This window comes from Ranitomeya imitator, chromosome 1, assembly GCF_032444005.1.
Source record: "Ranitomeya imitator isolate aRanImi1 chromosome 1, aRanImi1.pri, whole genome shotgun sequence".
NCBI lineage: Eukaryota > Metazoa > Chordata > Amphibia > Anura > Dendrobatidae > Ranitomeya > Ranitomeya imitator.
In genome coordinates, this window is record NC_091282.1 from 1029470598 (window position 1) to 1029484669 (window position 14072).

At 44.6% G+C, this 14072-nt stretch overlaps 1 protein-coding gene across 2 annotated transcripts in view; it reads right to left on the reverse strand.

Moving 5' to 3' along the window:
* ZNF827 (zinc finger protein 827) overlaps positions 1–14072 on the reverse strand; it is a 291725-nt gene that overhangs the window by 109352 nt on the left and 168301 nt on the right. For both annotated transcript variants that reach the window (XM_069744030.1, XM_069744029.1), the window contains exon 5: positions 12614–12838. In XM_069744030.1, the coding sequence (XP_069600131.1) occupies positions 12614–12838 (225 nt within the window). The remainder of the gene's footprint in view (positions 1–12613; positions 12839–14072) is intronic.

Consider the following 14072-nt stretch of genomic DNA (forward strand, 5'->3'; position numbering starts at 1 on the left):
CGCCTCCCTGAACAAACTGGTGAGAACACACAATGACCTCTACCTGTGACATCGATCACTGCTTCACCATTGCAATCACAGCTACGCCTGTGACTGCAATGCACCCCCATGGCCTCACTACAACTCCGTGCACAACCTGGGGAGATCAAACAGCGACCTCTACCTGTGACATTGGTCACTGCTTCACCATTGCAATCACAGCTACGCCTGTGACTGCATTGCACCCCCATGGCCTCACTACAACTCCGTGCACAACCTGAGGAGAACAAACAGCGACCCCTACCAGTGACATCGGTCACTGCTTCACCATTGCGATCACAGCTACACCTGCGACTGCAATGCTCCCTCATGGCCTCACTATGCCTCCGTGCCCATCCTGGGGAGAACAAACAGCAACCCCTGCCTGTGACACCAGTCACTGCCTCACAACAGGTAACAGCGCCATTGTGGTTATTTAGAGCTTTTTAGTTTTGCAACTTGCAGAAAAGTCACATGGTGCTGTAATCACGTTGGAATTGCGTTGAAGTCTATAACAACTGAGTTGCATGCTACTAGCGACCATTGATATCACATTTGGAAACATCTGTGAAGGTGTCACAAATATGGTAGCTCACTATTCCCAAAGCGACAGCATAGGAAGTCTTTAGATGCAATGTCATAATTCAACATTGCACTTAATGTCATGCTACATGCAACAGTGTAGGTCTAGCCTTACATGGGAACGTATGTCACCAACAATATCTCGTCACAAAACCAAAAAATTCTATGCAACTGGTCTGCAACTTGCTGAAAATAAAGATTAAACAACAACAAGACAGATTTTATCAACCAAGGTACCATTATAATTAGTATAACGGCACTAACCTGACACTGTCTGTAGGTTACTGAGCACAATCCTCTCCTGACAGGTTCCCTTTAATGGTTAAACCATCTTATGCATTAAGTTCCTAAAGGTACAGCTCCTAATGTCCCATTCTATGGAAGAAATTGCTCTCTTCTAATTTGTTGCCTGCAAAGTCTTTCAAACTTTATTCACTGTAACCAATAGCAAAATAGTAACACTTGTGTGCTACAGGGTCTGATGTTTCTTTGCTAATAGGGAAAGGCAATTGTAATTTAAGTTATTCACTAATATTTTGCAATAGGATAATGATAATATTCTGGTGTGGGTTTTTAAAATTAAATTTTGACATCTTAGCACATCAAAATCAGACAATATCAGATCAAACATGGCCTGTCAGTCGGTGCGGTGCTCACCGAGCTGTATGACCCCTGCTCTAACCTGACCCCGGTGACGTAATAGCCACAGTGAGCAGTGATGTCAGGTGGGCTCCACTGCAGTCACATATGGCAGTATCTGTCAGCTATGCTTTATATCACTGCCCCAGGATTTCTGTGTGAACGATTGGCCTCAGGACAGCTACTAATATTATCTTTCTAATGACCTGTGCCAAACAAACCAAATGAAAATTACGGTAATTCCTCTTCTAAAAATGCTCCCTTTACAAGAAAACAGCACCTCTCCAATTATTCTTCAAACCAACATACAAACTGTTATATTATTGGGAACTAGCAATGCACGCCGCCATTGATATCCAATCTGTAACCAGTCTAACCCCTCGTTGCACACAAACTGCAAAACCATCCTATTGTTGGCCATTAAAGGGAATCTGTCAGTAAGATCAGATCCCCCCCAAACTGCAAATATGGCCATGCAGGTCGTTGAAGGCTAAATCCAACAACACCTTTGTATCTTCTATCTGTTGCTACATTTCATAGAAATTGTTTTTTTTTAATTCACAAGCAAGTGAAATGCTCTATGCATGGCAGAGCACTTTCTGAGACGTTGCCACCTGAGGTTGTTTCCCCATCGAGCACCAGCTTCTTTAGCTTGATAGGTGTCAATAGATTTAGTTTTCAAAGACTTGCACGCATGTGATTTAAGGGGGCGGATTTAACTAACAAATTTCCTAATGCACAGATATTTCGTCGAGGGACACATGCCAATATTTTCAGTTGATGCCACTTATAAATGGTAATACTATAGATTGCATTTAAGGACTATCCTGAAATGTGGACATAATAAGTCAGCCTTATAGTGACACATTAGAATATATTGTAATTGTTATAAAGGTGAATCAAAGCTGCCTGAAGGCGGTTGTGATAGGACCGAGTTGATTTATAACACTATGCTTTTGGTGTTACAGTAGCTATTTGGATGGTTAGTAACTATTTTTACAAATCAAAAAAGGAACATAATATCTTTAAAATGCAGATGTGCGGTATACACAAGGTTGTAAACCTTGATATATTATTTTAACAGTTTATTTTGAGGGTACTTCTCTGCTTGGAAAAGAGCAGTAGCCACAAAGGTCATTTCCAGCATTACTTTTACCAATACTTTTAGTGTGTTGCATTAAATTATTGAGCCTTTGTGAATAAATGGTATGCTTGGGTTAACTTTTAAGTCAGATCACCTGAACCTCCAGACATTTTTGTTAAAAATCACAATTTGTTGCCAGGATATAAAAACAAGGCCGTACTGTAAACTACTACACCGCATCTATTCTTCAGGTTGTCTACTTCAAGAAAATATATAGATTATTGCAACCAAGGTTTGAATCCATAGATTTATAAGTAACTGATAAAAGATGGATGAATTCAAATTAAAAACACACAAGAAAAAAAAAAATACCGTAGCTAAATAAAAGGATAATTAACCACCTCCAATACTTTTGGCTAGAAAAAAAGGAAAATGCTTAAAATGGGTTGTCCACTACTCAGAAAACCCCTTCACAGTTACTAGGTTCCCCCTCCAGTAGAATAACATCTATACTCCCCTCCAGCGCTACCGGTTTGGTTTCTAAATTTACACTTAAGAAAATAATAAAAATCCCAATTCGCTTTCTTGTGTAGTCCATTGTGCAACAATTCACAGCAGAAGGGTCAACCCACAGAGCACAGGCTTTAAATCATTCAATAAGATTATCCAGGCTATGGAAAGGGTTAAGTAAAGGGGCGTGTCCTAGCTGGCCATGTGAGTGGAAGCAGGGAAGAGTGCTCCTGCTGCCAGAAGGACAAAAATTCTGCTTTAACCCCGATTTTCGGGTAAACTCACCTAAATCCGGCTGGCTGAAGGTCCGGAGAGTGCAGCGGTGCGGAGCAGCAGGTCCGGAGTCGGCAGCGATGACCAGGAGGCGGCAGAAAGACGCTGGCACCAGCGATGCAGGAGCCGGCCAAGATGGCTCCGATGCTAGGGAGGACGCCGAGAAGGAGAACGCCGCATGTCAGCGGCGCATGGAGGTGGCCGCAAAGCTGCAGCAGTATGCCAGAGTGGAGGCTGCTGAGGAGGCAGAACCAGGATCTGGAGCTGGAGCTGACCAGGAGGAGGAGGAAGCAAGCACAGCCGAGCAGCATGAGGTACAGAGGGGGAAGGAGAGAGGCAGCATGGCTGGGGCTAGTGGGGGACCTGAAGCCATATCACAGGGAGAGGAGCCGACTCTTAGAGATGTTATCACACTGATCTCTTCATGTCAGCAATCCCTGAACTCCTTGGCCCAGCAGATGCAGGAAGTTAAAGGGGACACGGCACAGATTAATGCGGCTCTGCAGAAAATGGACAAACGTATAGGAGTGGTGGAGGAGAGGGTGAGCACGGCAGAAGATCACATAGTTAAGCTACAAAAAGCTGAAAAGAAGTTCGCCCAAGCAATAGCCGAGCTCGCTGCCAAAAATGAGGATCTGGAAAATAGATCCAGAAGAAATAATATACGTATAGTGGGGCTGCCTGAAAAGACTGAGGGGAGAAATCCCACTGAGTTTGTGGAGAACTGGCTGCTGGAGAAGATTGGGAACACAGGGTTGGCAAAAGTCTTTGCTGTTGAACGGGCTCATAGGGTCCCGCCGCAGCCCCCTGCCTCAGGAGCAAATCCCCGTACCATGCTTGCTAAAATACTGAACTACAGGGACAGAGACATTATCCTTAGAAAGGCTAGAGAGATGGAGGATCTGACGGCTGGAGGTCAAAAAATCGCCATTTATCTGGATTATTCCGCTGCGGTTCAGAAACAGAGGATGAAGTTTACTGGAGTCAAGCGGCGACTGAGGGAGCTGGGAGTGCAGTACTCAGTGATGTTTCCCGCCAAGCTGAGACTGGTGGCTTTTAATAAGACCCACTTTTTCTTGACACCGGAGGACGCTACCCAGTGGCTTGATACTCATGAGAAAAAACTTAAGGGAATGGGCGACTGACATTTCGGCAAGATCCAGTTGGGATTTGTTTTCTCTGTCGATGGAGGAGAGTTCTGCGCTCGTTAGCAATGGTTAAAGAGTTGAGCAACTGTTGGGGGTTTTGCTGGGCCATATTGAAGGAATGGCCGGAGGGGACAGTACCAACTACTAAGTACGGGGGGAGGAGGGTTATGCTGGGTACTGTGAACTGGTTTGGTACTTTTTCTATATGTTAATATAAGTTGAAATGTTAAGATACAATAAAGTGAAAGTTGGGGGGGAAATTGTGATTGCTATGGCAGCGGGACGCGAATGGAGAGGGTTAAGTAAGGGAGAGTGTTCGCAGTGGGCAGTGGAGCCCCACTCTTGATGAGAGGAAGAATGCGTTATATTGGGGGGGTTAGGGGGGTAAGTTGGGAGGGGGCAGGGGGGGTGGGAGGGTTGGGGCAGCTCATACTTGGGAAATTGGATACTTTAAGAAATGATGAGCCACATGATGGGAGATTGTATTAAAATATTGAGTTGGAATGTGAGAGGTCTGGCGGATAAAACACGGCGGGCGGCAAGTCTGCAGTATGTCCGAGAACAGAAAGTCTCAATGATATGCCTGCTGGAGACACATTTAGTGCGGGAGAGGGTGAACATATTGAATAGGCGCTGGATACAGAGGGCGTATCATTCTACTTTCTCGACGTATTCTAGGGGTGAGTCTGTGTTAATACCTGCGGGGGTGCAGTATGAGGAGGTAATGGTAAAAGAGGATGTCGATGGTCAGTATGTGGTGGTGAAATGTAAAATGAATGGAGTATTGATGTGTATAGTGGCAATGTATATTCCGCCCCCATACTCAAGCAAGAAGATAAGAGAGGTGCTGGAGAGGGTAGAGCGCTGGGGACCGTTACCATTACTAATTATCGGCGACCTTAATAATATATGTGATGACTTTTGGGATAAGAACAAAAACCCCCAGAATAGGACGGCGGGACATACCACTACGTTTGGGACTTATGTCGGGGAAGTGGGCATGGTTGATTTATGGAGAGTTAGGCATATCGGGGAAAGGGCGTATTCATGCTACTCACCAGCTCATGGTACGCTGTCTAGGATTGATCTGGCACTGGGTAACCGATTACTAGATACGATGGTAAGGGACGTGAGATATTTACCTAGGGCTCTCTCAGACCATAGTCCAGTTGAAGTGGAATTTCGATCAGTGGGGACACGGAACGGGAGCAGAAGGGAGTGGAAAATTCACCCTAATTGGCTACACAGTATAGACTTGGAGAAGATTAAGAAGGAATTGGTGGAATTTTTTGAGATAAATGAGGGTAGCGTAGATGTGCTTACTGTGTGGGAAGCCATGAAAGCGTACTTGAGAGGGCTGTTGTTTAGGGATATTAGCAGGTGTAAGCGGAAATCGAGAGAGGCAGAGAGGCTGGCGATAGATGGGCTGAGGGTGGCTGAAGATGAGATGGTAATAATGGGTACTTTGGAGGCTGGGAGGAGGTTAAAGGCAGCTCAAAGCCAGCTAGAGGCGGTCTTGCTGAGTAAGGCTGAAAGGAAGAGGGAATTCATGAATTTGGCCTATTACCAGGAGGGTGAATCTGTGGGTCATTTGCTGTCGCTGGTGGCATCTGCCCAGAGAAATACTTCCTTTGTTCACTCTTTGGTGACTGGGAGTGGTGTTGCTGTTTCTGAGACTTCAGAGATTTTGGAGACTTTTGCAGATTTTTACGCAGACTTATACTCCTCTCGGGTAGATGGGTCAATGGAGGACACGGTGGCGTTCTTTGAGGAGTTGGAGCTCCCGAGGCTGAGTGACACAGCTAGGGAGGATTTGGAGGCTCCCATTACGGAGGAGGAACTGGGACGGGCATTGCAGTCGATGGCTAATGGGAAGGTGCCTGATGTAGACGGATTTCCTGCCGAAATTTATAAAAGCTTGGGGGAAGTGTTGATTCCTAAATTGAAGGCGGTCTTGGAAGAGGCTACGAATGGTGGAAGGCTACCGGCATCTATGCGGGAGGCCACAATAGTGGTGATTCCAAAGGAGGGGAAAGACCCGACACAGCCGGATTCATATCGGCCAATTTCTTTGCTTACTATCGACGTTAAACTCCTGGCTAAGGTGTTGGCGATGAGGTTGACAAGTGTTATTTCTGGCCTGATACACTCAGACCAGTCTGGCTTTATGCCTGATAGGTCAACTGCGATTAATCTACGAAGGCTGTATATGAACTTGCAACTCAAAGCCGATAACTGTGGCCAGAGAGTTATTGCATCTTTAGACGCTCACAAGGCGTTCGATAGTGTGGAGTGGGGGTATCTCTGGCAGGTGTTGCGAAGAATGGGGTTTGGACCGCAGTTCATATCATGGATTCAATTAATGTACTCGATGCCGATGGCCAGGGTTAGGGTAAACGGGGAGTTGTAACGGACCATACAATTGGCTAGAGGGACGAGACAGGGGTGTCCGCTTTCCCCCCTTTTGTTTGCTCTGGCGGTGGAACCACTGGCCGCTACGCTTCGACAGTCTGATGAGATGACGGGGTTTAAATATGGGGTGATTGAAGAAAGGGTGGCGTTGTATGCGGATGATATTTTGTTGTTTCTGGCTGACCCGGTTGCATCCTTGGAGGGAGCCATTGGGATTATTGAACGATTCGGATCAGTGTCGGGACTTAGGATAAATTGGAGTAAGTCTATCTTGTTTAAGGTGGACGATGTGGATGGGGAGCCATTGGAGGACGGGCGACTGGAGGTGACGAGTAAATTTAAGTACCTGGGAATATGGGTATCTATGCCGGTCACTGACTATATACATGAGAATCTGACTCCAATCTTGGGTGCCCTCAAGGCAAAAGCGGATGCATGGCTTAAGCTACATTTGTCTGTGGTAGGCAGGGTGAATCTTATCAAAATGATTCTGATGCCGAAAATATTGTATATTCTTCACAATGCGCCGGTTTGGATACCACGTGGGAAATTTAGACAGATCAACTCTCTGTTTAGGAATCTGATTTGGGGGAGGCAGCATCCGCGTATCAAACTGGAGACACTTCAGCGACCCAAGGATGATGGGGGTCTGGCATTGTACTTTCTTGCAGCCCAGAGTCAGCATTTAAGGGGCTGGGCGCATGGGGGGTCATCTGGGGCAGTACAGCGGTTGATGGAGGTGGTGACAAAAAGAAGGCCAGTGGTGCAATGTTTGGAGGATGGATCCTTGGAGAGTTTGGGGAAGCTATATCCGACTTTGCTGTTGATACGCAAGCTGTGGAGTAGATTGAGGCACGTACGTGGGATCACAGACTTGACTAGATACTCGCCGCTATGGCATAATAACAATCTGAAAGAATTTGAGGCATTGGGGGTACTGATAGAGTGGTTGGGCAAAGGGATTCAGTATGTGTATCAAATAATTGAACAAGGTGAACTGAAATCATTTTCCCAATTGCAGGCGGAATTTGGTCTTGGGTCTGCAGGGGAGTATCAATATTTGCGGATGAGGCATGCCTTTGGAGCTCAGAGTAGGAACGGAGGTATTAGGATTCAAAGGGATATAGTACTGGAGTATGTGTGTAATGACGGGACGACTGGAGGAGTCATATCCACTCTGTACAGGGATCTGTTGCACACTTTTCTATTGGGGTTTCCAATAATGGCAAGAGCTAAATGGGAAAGGGATTTGGGCCCAATAGATAACGAGACTTGGGAGTCGGTGTTGGAATGGATCCCAAGACTGTCGCTGAGTGAACCGTATAGACTGTCACAGCTCTATGTGATACACAGAGTTTATAGGTCTCCGATGGTGCTATATAAGGCAGGATTGCGTAATGACTCTGAATGTCCGAGGTGTAAGTCTACGGATGCAGACATTTTCCATATGATGTGGACATGTCCGAGGTTGGCTGCCTTCTGGGTGGTAGTTTTGAGTCGTATGGAAGGTGCGTATGGATGCACGGTGCCAAGGGATCCAGTTGTCTGTTTGTTGGGATGCGTGGATGAGATTGGAGTGGATAAACACCTTAAGATAGCTATAGCCAGATTGTTGTATATGGCTAGGAAGGTGATAGCTAGAAACTGGATTAGGGAAGAGCCGCCGTCAAGAGGAGAGTTCCTCCAGTATGTGAAACAGGGCCTGACACAAGAAAAAGGGATTTATAAGAAGAAAGGGAAAACTGAAACATTCAATAAAATGTGGTCTCCATGGATTGCTATGGGATAGTAATGTGAAGTGTGGCTTATACGAATGGTTGAGGGATTAGATACTCTATTGTTTTAATGATGGTAGTAATTAACAAGATGAGCTGCTTTGTGGGGTGGGGGTGGGGGGCTTTGGGATCGAAGGGGGCTGTTTGAAGGGGGAGGAGGGGAGGAAATACTCTATATTGAAAATGTAAATGTAACATGTTAATTGCCTTGTTATTCTTAATAAAAATTTATTTGAAAGAAAAAAAAAAAGGGTTAAGTAAAGGTACCGTCACACTTAGCGACGCTGCAGCGATACCGACAACGATCCGGATCGCTGCAGCGTCGCTGTTTGGTCGCTGGAGAGCTGTCACACAGACCGCTCTCCAGCGACCAACGATGCCAGTAACCAGAGTAAACATCGGGTAACTAAGCGCAGGGCCGCGCTTAGTAACCCGATGTTTACCCTGGTTACCATCCTAAAAGTAAAAAAAAACAAACACTACATACTTACCTACAGCCGTCTGTCCTCCAGTGCTGTGCTCTGCACTCCTCCTGTACTGACTGTGAGCACAGCGGCCGGAAAGCAGAGCGGTGATGTCACCGCTCTGCTTTCCGGCTGACCGACGCTCACAGCCAGTACAGGAGGAGTGCAGAGCACAGCACAGCGCTGGAGGACAGACGGCTGTAGGTAAGTATGCAGTGTTTGTTTTTTTTACTTTTAGGATGGTAACCAGGGTAAACATCGGGTTACTAAGCGCGGCCCTGCGCTTAGTTACCCGATGTTTACCCTGGTTACCAGTGAAGACATCGCTGAATCGGTGTCACACACGCCGATTCAGCGATGTCTGCGGGGAGTCCAGCGACCAAATAAAGTTCTGGACTTTCTTCCCCGACCAGCGACAGCACAGCAGGGGCCTGATCGCTGCTGCATGTCACACTGGACGATATCGCTAGCGAGGACGCTGCAACGTCACGGATCGCTAGCGATATCGTCTAGTGTGACGGTACCTTAAGGGAGAGGAGAAAGAACGAAATTCATTTGAAAGAATATAAGAAACCTAAAGAAGCACTCTGGTGAAACGCGTTTCATCTTCAGTCCCTCCACTGTACCAGTCTCTGCAATATCTTGTCCTCATCTGCATCAGTCTAAGCAGACCTCACAGCGTCTTCTGTCTGCACTTGACGTCACTTTCTCAAAAAATACCTACGAGTCTCTCATTGAGGTTCTTACAGGCAGGCACTGAAAAAGTGACTTCTGCTCCATGCAGAAGTCATTGCGTCTTCTAGCTAGTCACAGTGCAAGTTCATGTGGATCGGAACATTTCTGATAGTGGGTTTTGGCAGCAACTGGAAAATTTATTAATGGTAATACTTTCACTGAAGTGCTGCTTTAACCCTCTGCTTATAGCTGCCTAATGCTTCTTTGGATAGAACATATCCAAAAATGTATCCCCCCCCCCTACTACAACATAGAAAGACCATTAATTTACTTCATAGCCAAAGTAACACTGATCCCTCTTTCTTCTTACACCACCAAGGAAATTTGAGTTTTCAAGATTTTTTTTTTCTGTTTTGTGGCGTATAAACCTGGGGTGCATCCCACAGTTCCTAAAAATACTACGGTACTTGTAATAAAAATCCTTTACATAGTAACATACCAGTTATTAAAATGGAAGAAAGACTAAGTCCATCTAGTTCAACCCATAGCCTAAGCTAACATGCTCTAACATGTTGATCCAGAGGAAGGAATAACAAACCATGTGAAAAAAATTCCTTCCCGACTCCACGTATGGCAATCAGACTAGTTATCTGGATCAACACCCTATCAAGGAATCTAGTGTATATAACCTGTAACATTATACTTTTCAAGAAAGGCATCCAGTCCCCTCTTAAATTTAATTAATGAATCACTCATTACAACATCATACGGCAGAGAGTTCCATAGTCTCACTGCTCTTACAGTAAAGAATCCGCGTCTGTTATTACGCTTAAACCTTCTTTCCTCCAGACGTAGAGGATGCCCCCTTGTCCCTGTCTCAGGTCTATGATTAAAAAGATCATCAGAAAGGTCTTTGTACTGTCCCCTCATATATTTATACATTAAAATAAGATCACCCCATAGCCTTCGTTTTTCCAAACTAAATAGCCCCAAGTGTAATAACCTATCTTGGTATTGCAGACCCCCCAGTCCTCTAATAACCTTGGTCGCTCTTCTCTGCACCCGCTCTAGTTCAGCTATGTCTTTCTTATACACCGGAGACCAGAACTGTGCACAGTATTCTAAGTGTGGTCGCACTAGTGACTTGCATAGAGGTAAAATTATGTTCTCCTCATGAGCATCCATGCCTCTTTTAATGCATCCCATTATTTTATTTGCCTTTGTAGCAGCTGCCTGACACTGGCCACTGAATATGAGTTTGTCATCCACCCATACACCCAGGTCTTTTTCATTGACGGTTTTGCCTAGTGTTTTACAATTACGCACATAATTATACATCTTATTACTTCTACCCAAGTGCATGACCTTACATTTATCCCCATTAAAGCTCATTGGCCTTTTATCAGCCCAAGCTTCTAGTTTACATAAATCATCCTGTAATATAAAATTGTCCTCCTCTGTATTGATTACCCTGCAGAGTTTAGTGTCATCTGCAAATATTGAAATTCTGCTCTGAATGCCCCCTACAAGGTCATTAATAAATATGTTAAAAAGAAGCGGGCCCAATACTGACCCCTGTGGTACCCCACTGCTAACCGCTACCCAGTCCGAGTGTGCTCCATTAATAACCCCCCTTTGTTTCCTATCCCTGAGCTAGCTCTTAACCCACTTACACATATTTTCCCCTATCCCCATTGTTCTCATTTTATGTATCAACCTTTTGTGTGGCACCGTATCAAAAGCTTTTGAAAAGTCCATATACACCACTTCCACTGCGTGTCCTTGGTCCAGTCCGGAACTTACCTCTTCATAGAAGCTGATCAGATTAGTCTGACAGGAACGGTCCCTAGTAAACCCGTGCTGATACTGGGTCATGAGGTTATTCCTCTTCAGATACTGCAGCATAGAATCTCTTAGAATACCCTCCAGGATTTTACCCACAGTAGAGGTTAAAGGGAACCTGTCACCCCCCTCAGGCGTTTGTAACTAAAAGAGCCACTTTGTGCAGCACAAATGCCGCATTCTGACAAGGTGGCTCTTTTAGTTATGCTCCCTGCACACGCTGAAATAAACATTTATAAAATGCGCCCCTCATAACCTGAAATCGCCAGGGAGGCAGGTCTTTCCTTCCTAAGCCAGACGCATCCCAGCCGTCACTCCGGGCCTGTGCGCGCCAGGCGCCATCTCCTCTTGCTTCATTATTGTCCCTGGCGCCTGCGTTGTAATTACGAAGGGCAGCGCAACTGCGAATGCCCGAAAAAAAAACAACTTAATGCGCAGGCACCGGGGACGATAATGCTGCAAGAGGAGGCGGCGCTTGGCACGCACAGGCCCGGAGTGACGGCTGGGAGGCTTCTGGCTTAGGAAGGAAAGACCTGCCTCCCTGGCGATTTCATGGTATGAGGGGCGCATTTTAAAAAAATCTCAGGTACTTCAGAGAAACACATTTCCAACATTACCTAGTCTTTCATTATTTGCTACTTTGCTGTGCCAAAATTTATGTTTTCTTGATATGCAAATTAGACTTGCAAGTGAACTGCTGGACGTATCAGTGAACTTGCAGACCACAACTTCTCAGAGCTGGTGACGCCCTGCTACTTGAGTAACAGTGAAGGGCAGAGGTGAGCTTATGCAGAAGAGCCACTGTCTTCCCCGTCAGTGAAGAAACATAGGGCTGCACTGATGGATGGAATTGAAGAGAAACTGCAAATGCACTATTCTGCCCAGATGTGCACTTGAGAAGCTAATATGCATATGAATAAAACATGAATTTTGATGCAACGTAGCCCCGAATAACAATAGCATGAGTATTGAGGAAATGTGTGTCCATGCCCTATCTTGCAGTACCGCAGATTACTGGCCTGTTACATTATCAAAACTACTGTAGAAGGACGTAGATCTGGGTATTTATTATGATGGAATATAGGCTGAACTGGATGGACAAATGTCTTTTTTCGGCCTTACTAACTATGTTACTATGTTACTACTTCATAAAAAGAGTTTTCTACTGACAATACAGTGTAAAAAAATTACCAGAAAGTTTCATGAGAAGTTCAGATGCCGCCTTGACCGAGATATCCTGCGTCAGTAAGTTTGGCTGTGTTTCCTGGGATGTGGCTTTTTCTGGCGTGTTTGAGCGTCGAGCCTCAGATTCATGGCTGTAGGTGAATCCAGAATGCGGGGACAAGGAGATGCTAAGTTCTCCATCATTAGGCTCTTCTTTAACTTTGAGTGTCAGGGGGTCTTTCTGATTTGCAGCTACAAATAGAAAATACAGACTGAATTAATGAGAGGAAACATGCTGCAATCATTTTTACACAGTGAGCTCAAAGATGGGTATGATACCCTATCCCCGACATATTAAATGATCACCTAGTGTCACCACATCAGCTCAATCCTCCATGTTACTGGAGACATGTAGAAAGAGACGGCAATACCAATGATCAAAAACTATCTAAAAAAAAATAAATAATAAACAGTTTTTGTTCTTTTTTTGCATCAAATTACTTTGCAGCTTTAATTTTACCAGAACCGATTAAGAAATGCAAGCCGATTGGTTGATATAGACAATAAAGGGCAGTTTTTCCTTAAGACAGTTTTGATAGCTGTGTTTTGTTTTATAACTTTCAAGTGATGTCACCCCATAGGTTCCCCATTGTTACTTTTTGTCTCTTTTTATTTTTGGTAGATGTTCCTAAGATATTAGAATTATTATTTGGGTATATGCACACGTTGAGTATTTGCAGCAGAAAAGTCCGCTGTTGGCAGGAAAAGAGCTGCATAAAATACTCTCATTTTTGCATGCGTTTTTCTCCTCAATCATTTGAATGAATGAAAAATGCTTGAAAAACAATGACAAAATTGATATGCTACATATTTGGAATTGGTTTAATTCTGAAAGCAAAACATAAGCAGAAGATTTCAGAAATCTCATTCACTTTGCTGGCACAGTAAAACGTGGTGATATTTTGGCAACAAAAACGCAATGTGTGAACATACTCTAAGATGTTAGTGTTTGGGTAAGACGTAATGTGTGGGATGAAATCTGAAAATACTCTTGTGGTGCGAGTCTTAGAACACTTTACAATGCATTCAGCAGAATACATGCAAATTGAGATCATTTTGTTAATGTGGGGCAACATGGAGTTGGAAATTTGCCATTTGCATTCACACTTTTTAGACGTCATTTTTTGTTAAAACTATTGCAAAATACACAAAGACAACTTTGATAATTTAATGCAGATGATACCACTTTTCCACATTAGCGAGTTTTACGGACGTATGAGAGGTGCAGAAAATACGGATTGCATACGGTACAACAATTCTCTATGGCCCAGCTCCTATCTGCCGTATTTTACTGATCCGTATTATACGGTCTTCTACGGCCGTAAAAAATCGCAGCATGCTGCGTTTGTCACCGTATTGCGCAAAAAATACACCAATGAAAGTCTATGGGGGCGAGAAAAATACGGATTACACACGGACCAACAGT